This window comes from Corvus moneduloides, chromosome Z (assembly GCF_009650955.1).
Source record: "Corvus moneduloides isolate bCorMon1 chromosome Z, bCorMon1.pri, whole genome shotgun sequence".
Lineage (NCBI taxonomy): Eukaryota > Metazoa > Chordata > Aves > Passeriformes > Corvidae > Corvus > Corvus moneduloides.
The window spans coordinates 22020451-22044449 of NC_045511.1; the positions used below are offsets into that span (position 1 = coordinate 22020451).

Sequence of the window (23999 nt, forward strand, 5' to 3'; positions counted from 1 at the left end):
CATAGGTGAGTGGGATCTGCTGTAGGGACCCAGAAACCATCCATAGGGATCCACAGACTGTCCATAGGGACTGACAGACACTCCATGGATGAGCAGGGTCCACTACAGGGACCCAGAGATCATCCACAGAGACACACAGATCATCCAAAGCGACTGATCTATCGTCCACAGGGGCAAACAGACCCTCCACAGGGACACACAGACTGCTATAGGGACCCACAGACTGTCCATAGGGACCCAGAGATAGTTTATAGTGAACCAGAGACTGCTATAGGGATTCAAAGACCATCCATAGGGTCAGCCCAAGCTTCTGCCAGAGGGAACGTGGGATGAGAAGCCAAGCCCCACTAGCAAGGATGGGTAGTGTGAGGTCGCTTCTGTCTGCGCCAGGGCCTGAGACACCTCCAGCACAGCGGGAATGCTGGCTCAGCCCCAGGCCTGGAACTGCTGTCCCTCAGATCCTCCCAGTCACCCCCAGGGAGCAAAAGCTGGAGCAGGGCCTGAACCCCACTGGGACAGGAGTGACTTCTCCCAGTCCCCAGGAGGATGAGTGCGCCCAGCACTCAGTGGCACCTTGCAGAACACATCACAGTCCAGTTAATGGCCTTGAACAGGCACTGTCCTCTCCGTGGGACCTTGTACTTAGGGCTTGAGAAGTCCTCATGTTATTAGCGTAACCTGGAATTTGTACTATCTACGGGAAAGGTAAACTGTATGTGGGTCTAGGGGGAAACCTTCCCCAGCACCCCTATTTTGGGATTACTTCTCTGCTCTTAGTAAATGCGCAAGCCAAGTTTCAGCCTCACTGGGGACCTCTACATCCAGAAAAGCCTAACAGCAACTATTGTGCTCAGTTAGTGGAAAAATCCCAGAAAATAAACCATGCAAGTTATTGCAGAGCAGACACTCTTCCAGGGCAAACAGCCCTGCGTGGTCTGCAGCTCGTGGCTAATCATAAGCACTTCTCATGCCATTCTCTTTTGGGGTGTTTTCTCACACTACTGTGTTGGTATTGAGCAAGGTATTGAAATAAAGGTAAAGGATGTGATCTTGTAGGTTTCCTTCTAGAAGAGACTAGGATGCTTTGAATGGGTCCCAAACCTATCCCCAACAGAAAGTGAACATGACAACTTTTAAAAAGAATGCATATCCACAACACAAGACTCAAAACTTATTTTTTAATATATATATTTATAGAACTAAGACTACAGCAGGCTCCTTCAGAAGAGTATTTGTGTTCTTGGTCTTTCAGAAATAGAATAGGATAGTCAATTGCTTGGCATGTGCACTTCACACAACTCACTGTGAGGCAGCAGGGCAGATTTTAGAGCTCGCTGTCATCTTCCCCACACAAATAAATACAGTAAAAGCCCCTAGGACTGATGGGCTAAGGCACATATTGAAGCCATGCAGATGCAACTTGAAAAACATCATAAAAACAGCAAATCCTGTTGCTCCAGGTTAGTGACCTGGCACCAGGTTTAGACAAGTAAACTGTGTGTTTATCCCCATGTCCTGTGTCCCTGTGTGCAGTGTCATAAGGCAGTGAGGAGCAGTGAAGCAGCACTGCACACAGGGACATCAGAGAGACCAGCAGCCCTGAAGCACGTAAGCTTCTGAATCAAAGCCATAATCATATCTATATATATATATGGTACCAACAAGGGCAGAAACTTTCAGGAGATCTGCTCAGAAAACAAGTTTCACGGCTCCAGCAGTAGGTAAGTTTGTTTCCAGTGGTGCATAGCCAGAACAAGTCCAAAGTTTAGAGAATCACAGAAGTTAATTAAATCATGGAATCAGAGAATCCCAGGACGGTTTGGGTTGGGAGGGATCTTAAAGGACACCTAGTTCCAACTCCCTGCTGCTATGGGCAGGGACACCTTCCACTAGACCACGTTGCTCCAAGCCCTAGTCTCCAAAGCTTACCAGGGACAACCTGATGAACCTAAAAGCTCACAAGAGCCTCATGGCAGAGGTGGTTGGAAGAGTTGAACTAATTCCTTCAGATCCTTCCTGGGACCTCCCAGCAGGTTGGATGTGGTACAGCCCCTCCCTGGGTAGATGCAAATCAGCTTCGAGTGTCAGCGCTTAAGCCTGGAGCACACCTACAGCTAAGCCAGACATGCAGTGCAACGGATGGTGCCCCTCTAAGTAAGATTTCTGAGAGATACGAGTAAAATTTGATCTAAATGACAAGTTTAATCCCCACTAATGAAAGACTTAAGAAACAGGCAAAAGACTTTAGGAACACACAAAACCTGAGATCTGAGAGGGATGTACATACCCTGAACACAAGCCAGTGTGCCCAAAGCATCATGCAGCACTGCTCTCGGCACATACAACCTCTTAATTATCTACAGAGTGGGAGGCTCCAGCCTTTCTAGATGGCTGCACTTTAGAAGCACTTCAAATAAAAAACTTCTTCTGACACAGATCACCCCTGATGATCTGGTCCTTTTCTTCCTCTGAGTGTGAAGATCCATCCAAGGAGTTTGCTGATCAAAGGCACAGATTTTAGTAAGCACTTTCTGAATGTAAAAATAAATACTGGAGTCCTCAAATATTCTCTTTAAAAGCAGAAGAACTTCAGCTCTGTGTGTCTGGAAATAACTGGAAACACCACCTCTGCCATGCTGGTCAGACCAACAGTGTCTTCTGCCTTCTGGAAAACCTAGAGAACAGGATCAACAGTGTCTAAACCACAGCTCCAGCTCAGATAAGTGATGGGAGGGCTGACAGGAGCATCACTTCCAGTCACCTCAAAATGTCATCCCTTAACCAATGACCTTTCTTTCTCCACTGTCCCTCTTCTGTGTAGTTTCATCTCATTTTAAATCCTTTCTTACAGAATCACAAAATGGTTGGGGTTGGAATGGACCTTCAGGACCATCTAATTCTAAGCCCCCTGCCACGGTCAGGGACACCTTCCACTATCCCAGGTTGCTCCAAGCCCCATCCAACCTGGCCTAGAACACTTTCAGGGATGGGGCAGTCACAGCTTCTCTGGGCAGCCTGTGCCAGGGCCTCACCACCCTCACAGGGAAGAATTTCTCCCTGCTAGCTAATCTACATCTACCCTCTTTTAGTATAAAACCATTCCCCCTTGTCATTTTACTATCTGCCCAGGTAAAAAATTCCTCACCCTCTTTCTTTTATGCCCCGTTTCTTCATCAAAAGTGGGTACTTACTGTGACTGTTAGAAATGTACCAAGCTGTAGCCATCAACTGTGGCATAATCAGGCTCCCCTGAAACACAGAGCACAAAAAAAACCCTTCAGGTTTCCCATGAAAAGTGCTCATTACATGACTTTAAATGGAACAGAAGCACCACACACTGGCCATCCATGTTAAAGGGATGGAATGCAAGAGTGAATGAGGCTCAAGTCAGGGTGAGAGAGCTGGGGGTGTTCACTTGGAGAAGAGAAGGGTCCAGGGAGACCTCAGAGCTCCTTCCAGTGCCTAAAGGGGGTTCAAGAGAGCTGGAAAGGGACTTTGGGCAAGGGCTGAAGAGAGAGTTCCTCTGTGGGGCCAGAAAGCCCACAAAGCAGTAACTCACCTGGTGCGCTGGTCGGGGTGGGCAGGGGTCCCCTCCTGCAAGAAGGAAACACAGAGCTGAGGATCTGCATGGCTAAGGGACTCCCTTTGCCCTGGTTCTGCACCCCCAGCTGCCCTCGCAGGGCTGGTGGGAGGGCAAGAGGTTTGGCCAGCCTGGGCTTTATGGAGACCTGACAAAGCAAGTCATGGTGGGCTCATCACCCACACCCCGCTTGGCAAACATGAGAACTGAACCTGATACAGAGGGGGAGAGGAAAAAATAACCAGAAAGCACTAACTCAAGGAAAAATTCATGAGTGAGCCTCAGGGTGCATCTTTGTACATGCCTTTGCCCAGAGTGAGACATCAGGAAGCCGTAATTGAACATGACTCCTCTCCCAGTGTGGCAGCCAAAATGGCAACTCATCCTTAGCATGAGCCTCGGCCCCAGTCATCATCTTGCCCCCGGCAGAAAAACCCTTCACCATGTCCTCCCTGCCCAGCTTCTGTCCCACAAGACTGAATCCGGCTCTGCAGTTCCTCCCTCCACCCACAAATGCTTTTAACTCCCCTCAGACAGACAGATCACACCAAGAGCCATGCAAGCAAATATTTTTCTCTAATACCCTCAAGGCAAGCTTCCAATAGACTGAAAGGAACAAAATATGCCTGTTTTGGGGGAGCGAGCATCATTTGCAGTAACAATTGCAGTTGTACATGTTACACTCCTTACCTTGATATAGGTACAGGAGCTGGACTTCTCACTGGAGTCACATTTCTCTGGGCATTATAGTAGTTTTCATAAACAACAGGAGCTAGGAAAAGTTGACAGCAGTAAAGTACAGGCCTCTTATAGACATAAAATACTTTTTATACCAACATTCAGCTGCTAAGTCTTTCCCCTCTCTGAGAAAACACCTGATCAGGAAACTAAAAAAACAGGACTATTATCTCCAGGGGCTGTCAAAAGTGACAGAGACTAGTGCTGCATGGCAATGAATGAAATGCAAAATGAGTGTTTTCTGCACACAAAAAGATGCTGACCAGAGCAGCCGGCTCCATGAGGAGTACAGAGCAGTAGCACTACTTTGTCAGATTCTACTAAGCTCTTACCTGGAGCCAAACTTCCAGTTTTGCGTAAATTTATGAAAAAATCAACATCCTTCTCAATGCTGCACATTTCTAAACTCTTGCGGATTTCCTCATATTTCTGCAAAAGGGAAATAAAATGCATTTCTATACATCAGGTCAAAAAATAAGGTTTTTTCCCAATTGCTTCCCACACACAGTGAAAGGCCAGTACTCACGCAGCACACAAGCTTCAGTGTCACAGGAAGCACAGAATCCCAGAATGGTTTGGGTTGGAAAGGAACCTTAAAGCCCATCCCATTCCACCCCCTGCCATGGGCAGGGACACCATCCACTGTCCCAGGTTGCTCCAAGCCACGTCCAACTTGGCCTTGGACATTTCTAGGGATGGGGCAACCACAGCTTCTCTGGGCACCGAGTGCCACGGCCTCACCACCCTCAAAAAATGTGGGAATCCCAGAGGAAACCCCATTTGCAACAGTTTTGGCCAATCCTTCTGCTTGCCCGCTCATGCTGGTATCTGCGGTCAGTCAAGGGCCGCAGCCCAACTTGGACAGAACACAGCTTAGGTGCCCAGGAAAACAAATTTGACTTTGCCTCCCATGCAGAAAAATTAAGATTTTCAGTTGAGGTACCTCATCATTCTGGACACAGCCCAGGGAGAGCTGGTTGACGTGGAGCCAGAGGGCATTACGGAAATAGTTGATCCGCTCACACTCCTGAGTCTCAAAGAACTGAAACGACACAGACAAAACTGTCCAAAACATCCTTAAAACGAGGGCAAATCTCTTTTGTCCTGATTGCTTCTCACCCCCACGTGTCACAACAAAGATAACTGCCTAGAGCAGTTGGTGTCGGTCTTCTGCAGGAAACAAGGAAGCCATGAGTTCTCTGGTTCATCCCGAGGAGCAATGATCCCTCTATGCAACCAGGTAATTCAAAGGTGAGTGCTAAGCTTGAAAATCTGCAGGACTGATGTGGAGGGGACCACCCTGCACATTGCTACCTCTGGGGAGACCAACTCAGCTTCCTAAAGGCAGTACAGGTTCCCAAGGTACCCTGTGCTCCTGTGGTCCCAGCTCACTTCCCTTACACAGGTACCCTTGTGTCACAGAATCATTTAGGTTGGAAAAGCCCTCTAAGATCATCGAATCCCACTGTTACCCCTGCACTGCCAAGGCCACCACTAACACATTTCCCCAGGTGCCACATGTACTTTTTTTTTTTAACATTTCCATGTTCCAGTTATGGAGCAATATAAAAAGCACTGGGGATGTATGAAAACACAGAATCACAGAATCACAGCATCACCAGGTTGGAAGAGACCTTCAAGACCACTGAGTCCAACCCATGCCCTAACACCAGCTCAACTAAACCATGGCACTGAGGGCCACATCCAATCTTTTTTTAAACACATCCAGGGATGGTGACTCCACCACCTCCCAGGCAGATGATTCCAGAACTTTATCACTCTTTCAGTAAAAAACTTCTTCCTAACATCCAACCTAAATTTCCCCTGGTGCAGCTTAAGGCTGTGTCCTCTTGTTCTGTCAGTTGCTGCTTGGAAAAAGAGACCAAGCCCCACCTGACTACAACCACCTTTCAGGGAGTTGTAGAAAGTGATAAGGTCACCTCTGAGTCTCCTTTTCTCCAGGCTAAAGAACCCCAGCTCCCTCAGGCGTTCCTCACAGGGTTTGTGTTCCAAGCCCCTCACCAGCCCTGTTGCCCTCCTTTGGACACGTTTGAGCATCTCCACGTCCTTCCTGAACTGAGGGGCCAAGAACTGGACACAGCACTCGAGGTGTGGCCTCACCAGTGCCGAGCACAGGGGAAGAATGACCTCCCTGGTCCCGCTATTTCTGATCCAGGCCAGGTGCCATTGGCCTTCTTGGCCACCAGGGCACACTGCTGGCTCAGGTTCAAACAGAGGTGAATTGACTGGTTGGTCTTCTTGCTCTTTCCAGCCCAACCCTTTTCCAAGCAGGTTTAAACCCTTTTGAAATCTGCTGTCTGGTACACCTCAGTTTCACATGCTTTTATATATTTCCATGAACATACACACTTGCTACCGCTTATGACCTTTTCAACACATGGAGAGGAAAACCTCCATGTGATCCACCTGCAAAAGTGAAACTGCTGCTTTCCACTCCCCACCACAGAATCGTTAGGGTTGGAAAAACTGTCTAAGAGCATCGAGTCCCACCACTAAGCCAGCACTGCCAACCCACCACTAAACTGTGTCTCCATCCTAGAGACTTCCAGAGAAGACACCAAAAGTACACCAGCACAGAGACACCCACACACACCAGACAGCAAATTCCAGTTCAAAAGGGAACAGTAGAATAGCAGCCTGATGAGAGGTAACTTGGAAAGGGATCAGCACAGCTGGGAATGGGAAAGCTGGTTGCAAGCCTGAAGCAGATCTGGGATAAAATCTCAATCTTCGCAATCCCTCCATCCCCAAGTCACAGATCACAGGCCAGCAGCAGAGCAGCTGCTCAGCCCTCTCGCTACCAGTCTGGAATTCCCCAGCATGTGCTAGAAATCCCTGCTGGACCACTTCTCTGTGAGGCAGTCTGCTTCAGGCTGATACACCCACTTAGAGGGTTTCCCACACTACTGCACAGTCTGTGAGACACAAGCTGAACAACTCCTGGCACAGCTTGCATGTGGAGATGGCTTCACCTGCATCCCCCACCACCACCAGCCTCTGCTGAGAAGTCATCTAAAGTCTTCCAGAGTTTCAGACAGACTCTTCTAGTTGTTGTTGAGGCTCTAGGATGTACTGGCCTGGAGACACTGAGTATCCAGAGGTGACCACAGCTATTCAAGATGACAGCCACACCAAACATGCACGCAGGTAATGGGCAAAAATGTCACTACCTTGACTCTGCCAATTTTAAAAGGTGGTGGAAAATAAAAATAATAAAAAAATAGTGGAAACCTTGAAGCAGTGGGGCCTTGAATCCAGAAGCCAAGCTTGAGACAGACACCCAGGGTTAGCTGCAATACATCCTGCTGCTTCACTGCCAGGGGAATACTCAGAAGACAAATCTGCACTGTCCCTGAGGCCTGCAGCCAGTATTGCAAACCCAGAGGACCACGCTTGTGGAGGTGTTTAGGGGCATTTACCTCACAAGCTTTGATGTGCTCGTTCTGCCACTCTTCCCGGATCTTCTCCAGTGTGGTCACACTCTGCTGGTAACTCCTGTCTGTGAGACAAATCACATTTCAGCTGAAGGTGTCTCTGCCCAGGGCAGCGGGGTTGGAACAATATGACCTTTAAGGTCCCTTCCAACCCAAGTCATTTTATGATTCTGTAATTCCATGATTAACATTCAATAAAAAAATCCCTTCACTAGAAGGTAAAAGGCTGGGAGATGAGAGGTAAAGCAGAAGGACACGGCCTTGGTGGGGCCATGCAGGCTTCTCCAGGGAGGTTGCCCACTGCCAATACCTTGGGCAGGTGTTTTTGAGGAGCCGTGTCCGACCAAAGGGCTGGAGCTCCCCCACAAGCCACTCCACAGCTTCACAACCCACTGCCCCTGGAAACACTTCCCTTGCCCTCCCAGCATGGTATTTCCACACTCACCAGTGTCCTCCAGTGCTGATTTCGTCTGAGCCAGCTTCAGGAACAGCTGCCAATAACGGGAGAGAGAAGGAAGGTGAAGCAGAGCCTGGGTGCATCACCAATGGCACTGCAGCCCCACTGGGGAACATCACCAGCCACCTCACCTCACCCCAAAACCCAGAGCTAGGAGAAGAGCTGTGGGGCAGGAGAGCTGCAAGGAAAGACATCCCTTTCCCCCTACCCCCCGGCCACCCACTTCCTGTACCTTCTCCTGCTGCTTCTGTGTGACCAGGTTGGCGTTGCGGTGCACAGCCTGCTCTGCCTCATCCTTGTCCCGGCACCGCTGCTCGTACAGACGCTTGGCCTAGGATAGACACCGGGAACAGCGAGATGCAGACACACCTCAGGGGGAGGCCTTGGGGAAAAGCTCAGCCTGAGAGGGAACAGGCTGCCTGCAGAGCAGGGAGTGGCACAAAAGGTGCCCTGCAGCTTGGGAAAAGCCTTGCAAGGCAGGCTGCTCTTGGATTGCAGTGAAAAGCTAGTGGCAATCAAGTCCATGAACATGTCCAGAGAAGGGCTGGGTAACAGGCAGGAGCACAAGTTTGATGAGAAGCAGCTGAGGGAGCTGGTGGGGCTCAGCCTGGAGAAAAGGAGGCTCAGGGGGGACCTTCTGTCTTTCCACAACTCCCTGACAGGAGGGGGCAGCCAGGAGGGTGTCAGGCTCTGCTCCCAGGGTGCAAGGGACAGGGTAAGAGGAAATGGCCTCCAGTTGCATCAGAGGAGGTTTAGAGTAGATATTCAGAAAAACTTCTTCAAAGACAGGGTTTTCATGCCCTCGAACAGGCTGCCCAGGGCAGTGGTGTAGTCACCATCCATGGAAGTGTTCAAAACAGGTGTGGGATGCGGCACCTGGGGAGATGGGTTAGTGGTGGGCTTTGCAGTGCTGGGCAAATGGTTGGACTCAAGCATCTTAGAGGCCTTTTCCAACCCAGATAATTCTCTGATTCCAAATCATCTGTATCCAACCCTGCAATGCTATCACTGGCCTTGTCCTTGGCATGTTCCTGAGCACAGCCTGCACACCACTCGCACAGACACAGCATTGAGTCACAGCAGAAGAGGAAACCCTTCTCATTTAAGCCTGTCCCAGCACTCTGTGTGTGTGTGTGTGTTTGTGTGAGCAGCATTAACCCACATGGCAAGAAACAGCCCCAGATTCAGTTTACCTCCATGGTCTTCTTGTACTGCAGATTCCTGTTTTTGTGAATTGCCTCCATTATCAGCTCGATCTGTGAAGACAACAGACCTGGGGTCAGCACATCACTGACCATCAAAGCTCCAGGACACACCGTGTGGTTTAGAAGAGGAAGAGCCACACTGAGATGTGTTTAAGGACCTCCATTAACACGAAGCATCTTCACAAAACTCATCTTTTATGCTTCTGCCTAAGCCTTGAATTGTGTATGCAAAGGAGCTCTACAAACTAAATCCTAGCAATATATAGTACTGTATCACCTCCATAGACTCCGGCAAAACTGGGAAGCCCACTCCCCTCTGCTAGGTACAAGCCAGTCCCTGGCTCTAGCAGTTTCCCCTGGTTTTCCAGACAAAGGAATCTCAAGCCAGAGGAAGTTAAAAGGCTTGGCTGTTTTAGCAGCCCCTATGGAGATCATACAGCACTATAAACAAATGCTTTAAAAACATTCCAGTGCTGCGGCTGACCCCAAAAAGCACACGAAGAAGACGTGGAAGTGAGAAGAAGGAAGTTGGAGGTTACTACACAGTCAAACACAGTTACTACACAGAGGAAGGAACTCAGCACTTCCCAGCAGCGGGGATGTGGTGGGGGCTGGGGCAAGGCATGAGACAGCACCGAGATCAGCCCCTTGCTGGGGCAGGATCAGCACCCTGCAGGAAGGCACATCTTCCCACAGTGCCTGACCTTTTTCCGATGCAGCTTTTGCTTTTCCCTGAAGTCCTCCATCTTCTTTGCTTCCTCCCGAAGGGTTTGTGCCAGCTGGATGTGACCTTGTCCCACATTGTCTATCTCTGCAAAAAGAAAATAAATTCAGTATCTGTATGTATATTCCTAAAGAGACTGTTTCTCATGTCAGCTTACAACACATCACACATCCAGTCTCAGAAACATGAAAAAGCAGCAACTTGTTTGAAGCAGCCTCCAAGCAGTGCTTGCCAATGTAAGGATCAATCCTGCTGGGACCTGCCCCCCAGTTTGAGAAAATTCTCCCCCTTATGCAGATAAATCTAGGCATGTTTCAACACATTGCACTGCCCCAGGACAGCAGGCACCAACTTGGAGCACAGAAAAATGAAGGCTAAAACAATCTCAAGCTGCTCTTGCTGAAAGTGAGAGGCCACACCGTGAAACACCACCCCAGCAAGCTCACCATGGGAGTGGAGCCAAATGGCAGCTCATGATTCAACCCCCAAAGCTGCTCCAAACACACAGCTGTCAACAGTCAGCAGTGGTGAGGGCAGAGCCTTGTTAGGGAGGTCCACAGGGGCAGCAAAGAAACCTGTATCGGGCAGGGGGTGGACTGGGCACAGGATAGCAGATTCTCACCCTCGAGGCGCTGTCTGATGGTACCCTGGCAGGATGTGACACATGACAATGCGTGGCAGCCAAAGCACTATCTTTTACATGCTCCAGTTAGAATCACACAATCATTTAGGTTGGAAAAGCCCTCTTAAGATCCTCAAGTTCAACCATTCCCCCAGCACTGCCAAGGCCACCACTGACCCATGTCCCCACGTGCCACATCCACACGGCTTTTAAACCCCTTCAGGGATGGGGACTCCAACACCGCCCTGGGCAGCTGGGACAGGGCTGGACAACCCTTTTTATGAAAAAATTTCCCTAATATCCAACCTAAACCTCCCCTGGCCCAGCCTGAGGCCGTTCCCTCTCCTCCTGTCCCTGTTCCCTGCGAGCAGAGCCCGACCCCCCCGGCTGCCCCCTCCTGTCAGGGACTTGTGCAGAGCCACAAGGTCCCCCCTGAGCCTCCTTTGCTCCAGCCTGAGCCCCTTTCCCAGCTCCCTCAGCCGCTCCTGGGGCTCCAGCCCCTTCCCAGCTCCGTTCCCTTCCCTGGACACGCTCCAGCCCCTCAATGTCTCTCTTGTCCTGAGGGACCCAGAGCTGTCCCCAGGTCTGAGGTGTGAGTTACTGTATGTTTGTGAAGAGGACAAGCCTAACAAACTCCAGATGAGCTTCCCATGCACAGCTTCCTATGTGCAACATAAAGATGACCTCTGAGCTGCACCTGGATCTGAAAGCCCAAGAGATCCCCAAAATGATTCCCTGTGTGTCTCCTGTCCCACCTGTGACCTGGCTCACTTTGTCCCAAACCCCACACGCTGGGATGAGCCAGGCCAGCAGTACAGCCTATGCCTGTCCTCAGCACTGCACAGCTTTAGAGATTTCCCTGTTATTTTCTTCCCAAGCAGTTGCCTTCAGGCTTTGGCGCTGCCAAGTGTCCTGGCAAACACAAAGAATTACTTACGTTGCTTGAAAACATCAAGGGATCTCTTCAGTGTACTGAAAAACATGGGCAGGGCATTAAAAAGGGTGGGAAAGCACAGTCAGGCACAGGCATCAGCAGAGCACCTCTCCCAAAACAGAGCTCACTCAACACTGACCAAAGTACCTCAAAGCACATTTATTTACCCTCTTAGCACCTCCAGCTTTTTCCCCCTCTCAGCAGGTATAACACAGTTCACTTGGTTTGAGATATACTTTATATTTTTCTGAACACTGGATGCTATTAAAAATTCAAAGTTTCATGACAAATGTTTCAGGCAACCTCCTAAAACCATCATTTGGAACAGATGAACGATTTCAACGTGGTGCATTTGCCAGTGGTTGGAAAAGTATGGAGCTATTCTCCCTATTAATATTGCACAGTAAAGATGTCAGAAACATTTTATGTGACACCTCAATATAAAACTGTAAGTAAATGACCAGGGAACATCAGTCTGGGCTTGTATAAAGCACAGAAACAAAAGAGGAAGCAGAAGGCGCCAAGAGTCACTTGGGAAATGGAGTGGCCACAGCATTCTGGACTCTGAAGGTCCACCAGGTTTGAGTCAAGGAAGTACCTGTACTTCCCTCTGGCACAAAATCTGTCTAGAGCTAACCCAAGGTCTCATGATCCTCAGCTTTCTGCTGACCCACCAGCCCACACCCCCGAGCGTCTACAGTGCTTTGGTTAATCTGTGGCTGGTGGGAACTTGGTGGGGTCCAACTCAAAGAAAAGCAGAACCCAGCGGGGCATTGTTCATTCATGAGAACTATTTCAGCTCATCTTCTGAACACCCCAATCACATTTCAATTCTGTTTTGTCTCCCACAGCTTCCTTCCTTCTCTTCCTCCTTGGTTGCTCCAGAAAGACCCATAAACACAGGAGACTGTGAACTTACTTCAGCTCTGTCTGCCCACAGGGCTTCTTCTTTGACAAGTTAATGAGCTCCTTGCCATACTTTTCTTCTATAATTGCCCTGTTGAGAAAAGAGAGAAATTATAGAGTCACAAATTATCAACTGGTTTGGGTTGGAAGGGACCTCAAAGCTCATCCAATTCCATCCTGTGCCATGGGCAGGGACATCTTCCACTATCCCAGGGTGCTCCCAAGCCCCCTCCAACCTGGCCTTGGATGCTTCCTGGGATGGGACAGCCACAGCTTCTCTGGGAATCCTGTGCCAGGGCCTGCCCACCATCACAGGGAAGAATTCCCTCCCAATATCCCACCTAACTGCCCTCTGTCAATGTGTGGTAGTAAGTACTCTCTGTACCTGGCACTAATCCTTAGGAAGAGCACCTGAAGAAGAGACCAAATCTTGTGAGGTGACATAAATAACACCCTTGAGAGACTACATTACCTCCCCCTCTTGGAAGAAAAGAAGGAGGAAAAGAGAGCCCATGTGTTGCAGTGTAAGAACAACCAGTTCTCTGCAGCCGCTTTGAAATCACTACAGACAACCAGGGCTGGACTTGCTTGGTCAAGTGTAGTTCTCTCCATGTGGGCAACCCTAGCTGTCTGCGGCCAGTGGAAAGGAACAAGTACTGCTAGAGGCTGCCATTAGAATGTCTACTGAATAAAACAAGTAACTTTCTAAAATGCCTTAACTTCTAACACAGAGGCAGACCCCTGGGTGGTTGATTTCTGGAGTTTGGCAGTGAAATTCACCTACCTTAACTCTAAAAACTCCAGAAGCTAATAGGGAATTTGAAAAAAAATACATATTACAGATCAATTTTTTTTTTTTCCTACCTAACAGCATTCCCATGAACTTTGTTTGAGACAAAACATCCAGCAGGCACATTCTCCATAGCTGGGACTGTGTAACAGCCATGCTGGACAACTGGGCCAAGTCCAGGGAGCGGCAAACCCAGGTCCAGCCTCTGATCTCCTCCTGGCTAGACACTTCAGTGGCAACCTACACCTCCTTCAAGAATGAAGAGGACACAGGGTGTGAAGGAGGCTTTTGGCACTCTGCATTGTCATGGATGAGCGAGACGTGGTTCTCAGGGTCCACTTCCTCATTGGAAGGCCCAAGTTCTTCTGGAACATGGGATTACAGCCTGAACAGATGTCGGTGCATTAGGCACCTCTAAGTGCAGTTCTCCTCCTGTTCATGCCCATTATGTTTGTTCCAGGCTGCTCTGTACCAAGTCATGCAGTCAGAGGTTGGTTTTCTCCAGTTGTCGCTGCCGACATGACATTGATTCAATGTACAGTGTTCTACAATGCTCTTCACATTTAGCCACTGCTAACCAGGTGAACCATAAAGGCAAAATACATGGCCAGATCCTCTCAGCTGTTTCTGTAGCCACAGAACCTCTGCTTAGGTCATCTCCTCTGATTAATAACAGCAGTACCTAACCCTACCACTTTTTAACACTGAATCTGTGGGGCGTTCATAACGTACAAAGACAAAGTCAGGACAAAGCCGTGCCTCTCCTAGGCCAAGATCTTCCAACCTGATCTTCTGCAAGGTGAGCAGCAAGGTGAACTTCATGGGACAGCATTTTAACATAGTGGACAGTTACACATGGCAGAAATCAAACTGGGAATACCAGGAGAAGGAGCAGTGCCACAGCATCACTTCCAGGCTCAACCCAACCTGCTGCCAGAGGCAGCTCCCTACCTTTCCTTCAGGAAGTCTTCAAACTCTTTGCAGTTCTTCCTGCCATCATTCAGATGCTGAATGATGCTGTCGTAGCCAACTGTGCTGGTCAGATCCGTGCTCTGAAAACACAGGAACAGGAGTCATGTCCTTGTCAGTGCAATCCAGGGCCACTGCCACCTCCTGAGGCATTTGCACAGGCCATGGCTCAGTGGGAGCAAGCATGCAAGTGCCTCTTCAGGAAATAAAATCTTTTCTTTTAGGGATGGGAGAGACTTCAGAATAAGAGCAATGGTGGCAATTTGAAACAAGGTACACCTATGCCATTCACACTTGCTATAGACTTCTGAAGGGTCAGTGTTTTCTTGCAAATTATTCCTAAAAACATATATTGCATTGATGCATGAAGAAGAAGAAGAAGAAGAAGAAGAAGAAGAAGAAGAAGCAGAAGAAGAAAAAGAAGAAGAAGATGATGAAGAAGAAGACGAAGAAGACAAAGAAAAAGAAAAAGAAGAAAAAGAAGAAAAAGAAGAAAAAGAAGAAAAAGAAGAAGAAGATGAAAAGAAGAAGAAGAAGAAGAAGAAGAAGAAGAAAAAGAAGAAGAAAAGAAGAAGAAGAAAAAGAAGAAGAAGAAAAAGAAGAAGAAAAAGAAAAAAAAAGAAAAAAAAAGAAAAAGAAATAAGAAAAACAGAAGAAAAGAAAAAGATAGTTGCAGCAATGATGTAGGCTGACTTACTCTACCCCATTCTTTCCCCATTCCCATGCATTGAAGCACCTTAGGACAAAAAATGGACTTTTGCCCTATGACTGTTGGGAATTTACCACCCCAGGCTAAGGGCAGGGTTCCTAAGTGCTTTGATAGTGCAAAGACCATGAACTCTCCCAGTCTGGACAGAACCTGAAGCAGAAGCAGCAAGCCAAGCAGAAGGTTCCACCTGTTGTCTTCTGGAACAAAGACTAGTGCCACATCCACGTGCCTTTTGAACACCTCCAGGGAAAGAAACACAGGGAGAAATATAGGGGAAGAGGCTGCAGAAAGGGAGCAGTAGTAGGAGCAGGTATGAAGCTCAGCAACAGGAAACAAAAGCCACAGAAGGTTATCGAGAAACCTGAAGAGGAATAGTGGCAGGATGGAGAGGTTCAGGACGTGGTTCAAAGCCAGGATGAGAGTATGCAGAGATCTGGCATTAAAGTGCGGGCAGCAGAAGAGGGGATTTCTCAAGAGCTTATTCCTGGTGCAATAAATGAGGAGAACAGGGCTGGTATTTGCAATAAAGGAAGGATTTAATTAAGAGGAATTCCCTATTCAAGTACTTGACTGCCAGTGACCAGAAAGCAAGAAGTGAAGGGGAGATCTGATGGAGTGGGACTGACAGGAAATCCACAGGGATTCCAGATCAGCTTTGCTGTGTCTGTGGGATGCACAGAAGACCGGACTGTGGAGCAGGACTTAAGCAGAAACCAAACTTCCTTTACAAAGAGCAAATGTCTCTCCAAAATGAGGTTAGTACTGATAACAACCAGCTCTCAGGTTGCTCTACATCTTCACTAATCAGGTCTGTGAAAAGGAAACACTGCACTGAAGTCAGTCTTCATTACATTTGCAAAATGAACAGCCTAACTTGAATTCCTATCCCCCGTTTCAAAGGAAACAAAATGGATGCAGAGCACAACTGCTGGTCACTGCAAGCCCAGGCAGGAGGGAGGGTCAGAGCCCCATCATTGCATGTCCAGGGGCACCCAAAGGCTCCTGCATCCTGCTCTGCTGCCCGGGACTCTTGGGCTCTCTGTGCCAGGCAGACAGGTCAAGGGGAAAACTGGGAGTATCCACCAATAATGTGCATTAAGCTCCTTGTTTTATCACTCTTCCTCCTACAGCAGAAGGATTTAATTCCAGCACATGTGTGTTTCCTAAGCACCCAAGGCTGGACCAGACCCCAGGGTGCAAGGTGTTACATGAAACACAGAACCATAAAATCATTTAGGTTGGAAAAGCCCTCTAACACAATCAAGTCCAAACATTCCCTGGCACTGCCACGGCCACCACTAACCCGTGTCCTCAAGTGCCACATCGACATGGCTTTTAAATCCCCCTGTGAGAGGCTTCCATGGGAGGAACTCTGGTCCCAAACAGAGCTGGGCAGGGCTGTATAGTGTGAAATCAGCCTTTGCAGCACCCTTCTGAGCAGGTTTGGCAAAGGAAGAGTCAAAAGGACCAGCATGACTGGGGGTGTTCAGCCTGGAGAAGGCTCCCAGGAGACCTCAGAGCCCCTGGCGGGGCCTAAAGAGGCTCCAGGAGAGCTGGAGAGGAACTTGGGACAAGGCACGGAGGGACAGGACACAGGGAATGGCTTCCCAGTGCCAGAGGGCAGGGCTGGATGGGATATTGGGAAGGAATTGCTGTCTGTGAGGGTGGGCAGGCCCTGGCACAGGGTGCCCAGAGCAGCTGTGGCTGCCCCTGGATCCCTGGAAGTGTCCAAGGCCAGGTTGGACAGGGCTTGGAGCAACATGGGACAGTGGAAGGTGTCCTGCCCATGGCAGGGGGTGGAATGGGATGGTCATGAGGGTCCCTTTCAACCCAAACCACTCTGGGATTCTGTGACTGCAAAGGCAGGGCTGGTGACAGCAATGGAAGTGCCACACAGCAAGCACAGAGCCATGGGAACAGAGAAGAAGATTTAAAAATGTAATAAACTAACCCAAAGACAGGTATGAAGGACGGGGAGTGTTGGGGTTCCTCCCCGCCTGCCATGGGGTCCTGGGAGAGGGGACCCTGGGGTAGAGGCATGGCCTAGGCATGGGGTCTCCCTGCTCCCTGGTCACATGTGCCCTAATCCTGTTCCCCATTGCTTATTTTGTGTTCCCCTGCCCAGGGAGGACCCTGCTTGTCTGGTGATTGCTCAATTCTTCAGCAGTCCCCCGGCCATGTGCCTGGAGAATAAAGATCTCTGAAACTTCTATCAAGAATTGCTCCCTATTTCTTTCCACAGGCCTCGCTGTCTAATGCATGTTGCAGGAGACCCCGCTGCATCAGGGGAGTTGCACCAAGCCCTGCCCAAACAGAGCACGAGGGCCTCTCCTGCCACTCTCCAGCAGACATCTGTCCTGGCCCTCCCTGCTGGGCAGAGCTCTGAGCCCATGTGCTATTTAGAGGACAGCCCATGGAAACTGCAAACGGATGATTTCAAGGTGACAAAGCAGCACCTGATGTTTCCCGAGCCTGCAGGACATGCACCCCCCTTCCTGATCTGCTGCCTGGATTTGCACCCAATGGACTCAGTAAGGAGAAGGAATTTGCGTGCTGCTTGTGATGTTTTGGGATTTGGTTACATCTTCAGCCAAAAGAGGGGCTAAAATGCACTGGTGGGGATATGAAAGCACGTCATGATCCTGTCTGAGTCACAGCAAGCTGCTGACCTTGGTGTTTCCATCTTCTGCCCCACTTTACACGGAAAACCCCTGCAGACACACACCCTATGAAGCAAATGGCATTGGAGAAACATAGAAACACAGAAATGTTTAAGTTGGAAAAGCCATCCAAGACCATTGAGTCCAGTCACTCCCCAGCACTGCCCAGCCCACCACTGTCCAACCCATGTCCCCAAGTGCCCCATCCACACAGCTTTTAAATCCTTCCAGGGATAGGGACTCAAACACTGCCCTGGACAGCCTGTTCCTAGGATTAATAATCCTTTCCATGAAGGAATTTTCCCTAAAATCCAGTCTAAACCTCACCTGACTCAACCTGAGGCCATTCCCTCTCCTCCTGTCCCTGTTCCCTGCGAGCAGAGCCCGACCCCCCCGGCTGTCCCCTCCTGTCAGGGACTTGTGCAGAGCCACAAGGTCCCCCCTGAGCCTCCTTTGCTCCAGCCTGAGCCCCTTTCCCAGCTCCCTCAGCCGCTCCTGGGGCTCCAGCCCCTTCCCAGCTCCGTTCCCTTCCCTGGACACACTCCAGCCCCTCCATGTCTCTCTTGTCCTGAGGGGCCCAGAGCTGTCCCCAGCACTGGAGGTGCCTCAGCAGTGCCAGCACAGGGGACGGGCCCTGCCCTGGGGCTGTGGCCACACCCTGGCTGGGACAGCCCAGGGGCCACTGGCCTCTTGCCCACCTGGGCATCCCTGGGCTCATGTCCAGCTGCTGGCACCAGCACCCCCAGGGCTTTTCCTGACACTTTCCAGCCCCTCTGCCCCAGCCTGGAGTCGCAGGGCTTGGTGTGGCCCAAGTGCAAGATCTGGCACTCGTTCTCATTGCCCCTCACACCACCAGCCTCAGCCCATGGATCCAGCCTGCCCAGATGCCCTTGCAGAACCTTTTTGCCCTCCACCAGTCTGTCCCAACCTTCCCAAACTGAACGGTTTGGGGCACTGCACTTGTTCATGAACCATCTCTTGAAAGATCTATATTTATTCCAAGCTCTCAGTACGTTTCCTCAGCCTTGTGTGCTTAGAGAAAGGCACCAGAAGCCGGTGACTATTTTAGTAGTCAGAAACACTGTGCAACTGTAACTGGCTGTGCTGTCCTCGCTCAGGGTGCAGCCTCAGAATCGCTCAGTATCCTGCAGAAGTTGCTGAGACAAAGAGAAGTGCTTATGCTGGTGCCTGCAGGGAGTAGAGTGAGGAGAGCCTGCACAAGGTTGCAGTTCCTCCCCACCCCGTAACCAGGAGGGTACAACAGGACAGACAAAACTCATTGCAGGGAGGAGAAGGCCTCACTGCAAATCCACCCACCTTGGATCAGTATTCCTGCAAAAAGCAGCTTTTTGATTAGTAATTTTCCATTTGAAGTTTCCTCCCCCTACGCCAACACTTTCCCTGCTTGTCCCAGAGAAGCCAAAAGCAATGGACCATCCTGCCTTGACGCAACGACCTCTTCTTCCCACAAACCCTACCTTGTTCCTTTGAAACAATGACCTGGGGATTTCACAACACTGCTAAGTTTCACCAAGCCAGTCCCCGTTTAGAGAAGGACAAGCAGGGGAAAGGGGAAGTAAAACATCCAGCATCACATCATCAGTCAGCAGCCAGGGAATAAACCCAAGAACCCAGGGCTGCGTCCTCCCCAGCCATGGGTTGTTTTAGCAGCATCTCTAAATACACTGCAGGGAGCAGAGCATTGTCTCATTAAAACCAAATGACCAAAATTCCACTCTTCAAGTTGCAACCTGTTGACCCACAGATCAGAATTAGAACGGTTCTTAGCATTACTGTCATTTCTATTTTTACCATATGGTTTTACAGCACCAAAGTGCAGTGATGAGACCCAAGGCTGTTGGGTTATCCGAAATACGTGCAAGAATCAGCTTGTGGAGAACAAGGCATGTAGAAAGAAAGTGAAAAAAAGTGAAAGAGAAGACCTCACATAGTGAAAGAAGAGCGGATTGCAAAAACAAATGAAAACAAAGCGTCATGCTTGCCCAACTTGTGGCAATCACTACAGGCAGGGCAAAGACAAACAAACACAAGCTTTGGGGTATTTCTGGTTTTGCACAGCTCTCTCACAGGCAGGCAGGACACACAGCTGGTGGGAGGGAGTGACATGGGAGCTGGAGCATGCCGGGCAAAAAATGTTCGGCTTCAGGCATGTCCGGACTTCAGTCCCTGAGCAAGCAGGAGCTGCAGTGGGGTGCCAGAGAGCAAACCTCTTTATTTAAGAAAATTTATCATCTTGTGTTGAGACCCAAGAGCAAACTTCAGCGCAGAGAGCCAAGTAGCCCCGTGCTTTCCCGACAGAGCACATCAGGAATATCACACCATCAGCTCCAGCAGGGAACAGGAGCCAGTGCAGGAACAGACACAGCACCCACTGAAGGAACCAGAACTGGTGGGGTTTAAAACTAAATCAGTCCCCAGGTGAGGCTAGAAGCACAGCCCTGCTACCCTGACAGAGCAAAGGGTGGGCTGCAGCTTAGCATACAATCACAGAATTATCAACTGGTTTGGGTTGAAACAGACCTTAAACCTCATCCAGTCCCACCCCCTGCCATGGGCAGGGACACCTTCCACTATCCCAGGTTGCTCCAAGCCCTGTCCAACCTGGCCTTGGACACTTCCAGGGATCCAGGGGCAGCCACAGCTTCTCCGGGAAACCTGTGCCAAGGTCTCACCACCCTCACCCTTATCATCCTATCCACACAAAGAAATTTGGAGGTTATCACTCACAACCAGCCACATTTCAAAGCTGGAGGATTCAAAACCAAAACTGGCCTAGGTTTTGAGGGCCTGGACATTTTTTAGACTCTGTCTTGTCAATTGGAGCATATCTCCCCTGGAGCACTCCCAAAGTCTCCTCCTTCTCATCAGGCTGTCCTAACCACTGAGAAATTTGCCCCCACCAGAATAACATACATTTTTCCCAGTACTGAGGGATTCTGCAGGTAGAGTGGGATGATGAGTTAATTTGGGGCAAAAAAAAAGACGTGGACATTTTGTTGGACCAGCAGACCTGAAGCTGAGCCAGCATCACCACTGAAGAACAATGTGTGGCAGCCTCTGCCACCTGCCCAGAATCATGCAGCAATGGTTCTCTTGATCTCACCTTATCTGATAGGTGAAGAACCTACAGAAGATGAAAGTTGTGCCTCACCAAGCTCTTTGTAATGATAGGACAAGGAATGATGGTTTTAAACTAAAAGAGGGGAGATTCATATTAAATATAAGGAAGGAATTGTTTGGATTGTTTTTGATGAGGGTGTTAAAACACTGGCACAGGTTACCCACACAAGCTGTGGCTATGCCATCCCTGAAAGTGTTCCAGGCCAGGTTGGACGGGGCTTGGAGCACCCTGGTCTAGTGGAAGGTGTCCCTGACTATAGTAGGGTGGTGGACTAGATGGTTTGTAAGGTCTTTCCCAACCCAAACTGCTCTATGCTTCTTTGATTCTAAGAAATCACTTGCTTTGGCAAAGACTTCTTCTATTTTTGCCTTACGCAAAGCCATTTAAGAGGAAAATTGCAGGAGGAAGTGCATACCCACTCACAGCACTCAGCAGCAGGCAGAAGCTGGATGTGCAGCCCTCCACACCTCATCTTGATTTGTTTTTTGCTTCCTGCCCTTACTCCCCTCCTCCTCCCCAGCCCTCACAGCTGATGCACAGTCACCAGTACGTGGTGTGGCAGCTGCTTGGGGTGGTACCTGCCTTTTCCATGGGCCCAATGACCGCAGAGGGGCCTCAGTCTCTCCACTGAGTCACATCCATCATGTTCCCATCCAGTCCAACCTCCACCCCAGCTGCCTGCCCCAGGCACATTTCCTCGGTCAGGGGGCTTGGAGCATGAAGGCTTCAGAAAGAACAAAAACCAGGAAAAATCCCTGGCAGCACCAAGTGTTTTGGGGCTCAGCAAGAACCAGGGATTGTTCAGGAAATAACCGTATTTGCAGTAAAAGGGGTCAGGCAAGAGTGAGCGCCCCACGCAATGCCCCATATCCACCTTGCCCTGGGAGCTGGAGGCTGCTCCTGTGCTGGTGTTTTCTCCTACTGAGTCCCCTCCTCCAGGATCCTCCTTCAAAAAGCACCACACCACAGCTGGAGAGGAACAAACTAGACAGAAGAAGCTGAAGTCAGCCCTGCGGCGAGCAGCTCTTCTTCAATGCAATGTGTCACTGAGGCGTGACAAACCTTGTCTATTCAGCCTTCCTGGCATCACAGTTATTCCCCCAGCCTGGGGGGATGCTGCCACCACCCTCAAAACCTTCCCTCTGCCTGTTTGCAAAGCAAAGGGAGCACCTTGGAAAACTGCTCTGCAACAAATAGCTGGGAAGCAGCAGCCAGATGCAAAGTTGGCTTTATTCTCCACGTATTTGACAACCCTCTGCCAGTTAACTCGCTAATGATGCTGGGTGAGCCTGGTGTTCTGCACTTATTCCTCAACACTCAGGAGCCCCAAACCCGGTGCCAGCTCTTCCTGGGGCTTGTGCTTCTCTTCCACATCCTACAAGATGGGAGCAGCTTTCAAGCAACATCTGGGAAACCCCAAGCACCATTCACAGATGCAGGTTTTCAGCCCCAAAAGACCAAATTTGGTAATTTACTTCCTGGTTGCCAGTACTTGGAATGAAGGTCCACCACAAGAGGAACTGAGTAGCCACAGAGCTGAAGTTTTGCAGCAGATATGTGGGTTTCCTGCACTTCTCCTTTTATAAAAGCATAATTCAGACTGAAAAGAATAAATTGTGGTTTTCTCTGAACCGTGGGTTTTCCTCCATGGCTCAGCAGCTGGTAGCAGCACACACCGAGTGATTTGCTCCTAGTCCGGGATTAGCTCCACATCAAGAGAACATTTTTGGCCATGGTGTCTCCAAGTAATTCACCGATGGCCAATTAATGTTATCAAATCCTTCAACCTGGCACTGACTTCCTCCAGCAAGGCAGCAGCTACTTGCTGGGATTATTTTGGCTGCATGGAGCAGGTTGTAAAGCCAGAACTCTCAGGAGTTCTGTGCATGGGTGGGCAGTGCCTGCTGGGCATCACAGAATCCCAGAATGGTGTGGGTTGGAAGGGACCTTAAAGCCCATCCCATTCCACCCCCTGCCATGGGCAGGGACACCTTCCACTATTCCAGGTTGCTCCAAGCCCCATCCAACCTGGCCTTGGACATTTCTAGGGATGTGGCAACCACGGCTTCTCTGGGCACCCTGCGGCAGTGTTTTACCGACCCAGAGCAGTCAGCAAAGTCACCCCACGACCACGATCGTTGGCTTTGGAGCCAACTCTAACCAGAGAGCAGTGATCCCTCCACTTCCAGCTGTGCCCCCTCGGCTCTGGCTGGCTCTGCCCCCGCTGCCCCGGTCCCGCAGTGCTTCCGCTCACCCAGAAGTGGTCCCTGAACCGCGCCTCCCTCATCCTGCTGCCGCCGCCGCCGCGCTCCGCCGCTCCCTGCCCGGCCCGGCCCGGCTCGGCCCGCCCCGCGGAGTCCCCTCCCACGCACGGGCGCTCCCGCCCCAGGATCGCCGCGGGCCGAGGAGCGGCCCGGGCTGCGGCGGGCGGGTGCTACGGACGGGGAAGGGAGCTCGGCATCCACGGGCCGTGGGACAAACCCATCCGTGAGGGCCGATCCCGCTGAACCGCGCGGCTTCCCCAAGGGAAGACGGAGCGGAGCGGGAGCAGCTCGGCCGGCGGCTGCACAGCCGTGCCCACGCCACCTGCAGTGCCCTGCCCGCCCGCCTCGGAGCTGCAGGAGTATTTTGGGAAGGTTTCATGGGCTCATAGAATTGCTTAGGTTGGAAAAGACCTCCAGAGACCTCGAGTCCAACCATTCGCCCAGCACTGCCAAGCCCACCATTAACCCATGCCCCACACATGCACAGGATTCTTAAATACAAGGATGAGGACTTTACCACTGCTCTGGGAAGCCTGTGCCAGGGCAGGAAAACCCTCTAGGTAAAGACATTTTCCTAATATCCAATCTAAACCTCTCCTGGCACAGCTGCAGGCTGTTTCCTGGCCTGTACCTTGTACCTTGGGAGCACAGCCCAAACCCTCCTGGCTCCTCCCTCCCGTCAGGGAGTTGTGCAGAGCCAGAAAGTCCCCCCTGAGCCTCCTTTGCTCCAGCCTGAGCCCCCGCAGCCACTCCCGAACGCACAGAGCCCTCCTTCACAACACACATCCCGTGTCACTCACAGTTTATTAGGGGCCATTGCCTGACACAAGGAACTCCTTGACGG

General features: G+C 50.3%; 1 protein-coding gene across 1 annotated transcript; it reads right to left on the reverse strand.

Annotated features, from left to right (window-relative positions):
- Window positions 1–1162: 1162 nt before the first annotated feature.
- On the reverse strand, window positions 1163–23367 carry PSTPIP2 (proline-serine-threonine phosphatase interacting protein 2). Its single transcript, XM_032097087.1, is given in 17 exon segments — window positions 1163–2674; window positions 3192–3249; window positions 3560–3594; window positions 4271–4352; window positions 4651–4747; window positions 5262–5360; window positions 7759–7838; window positions 8219–8264; window positions 8463–8561; window positions 9424–9486; window positions 10140–10246; window positions 11719–11753; window positions 12635–12712; window positions 14363–14463; window positions 23146–23229; window positions 23231–23346; window positions 23349–23367. Coding segments are annotated over 16 exon segments (1176 nt in total). The 5' UTR covers window positions 23353–23367; the 3' UTR covers window positions 1163–2674; window positions 3192–3199.
- Between the last annotated feature and the right edge of the window lie 632 nt (window positions 23368–23999).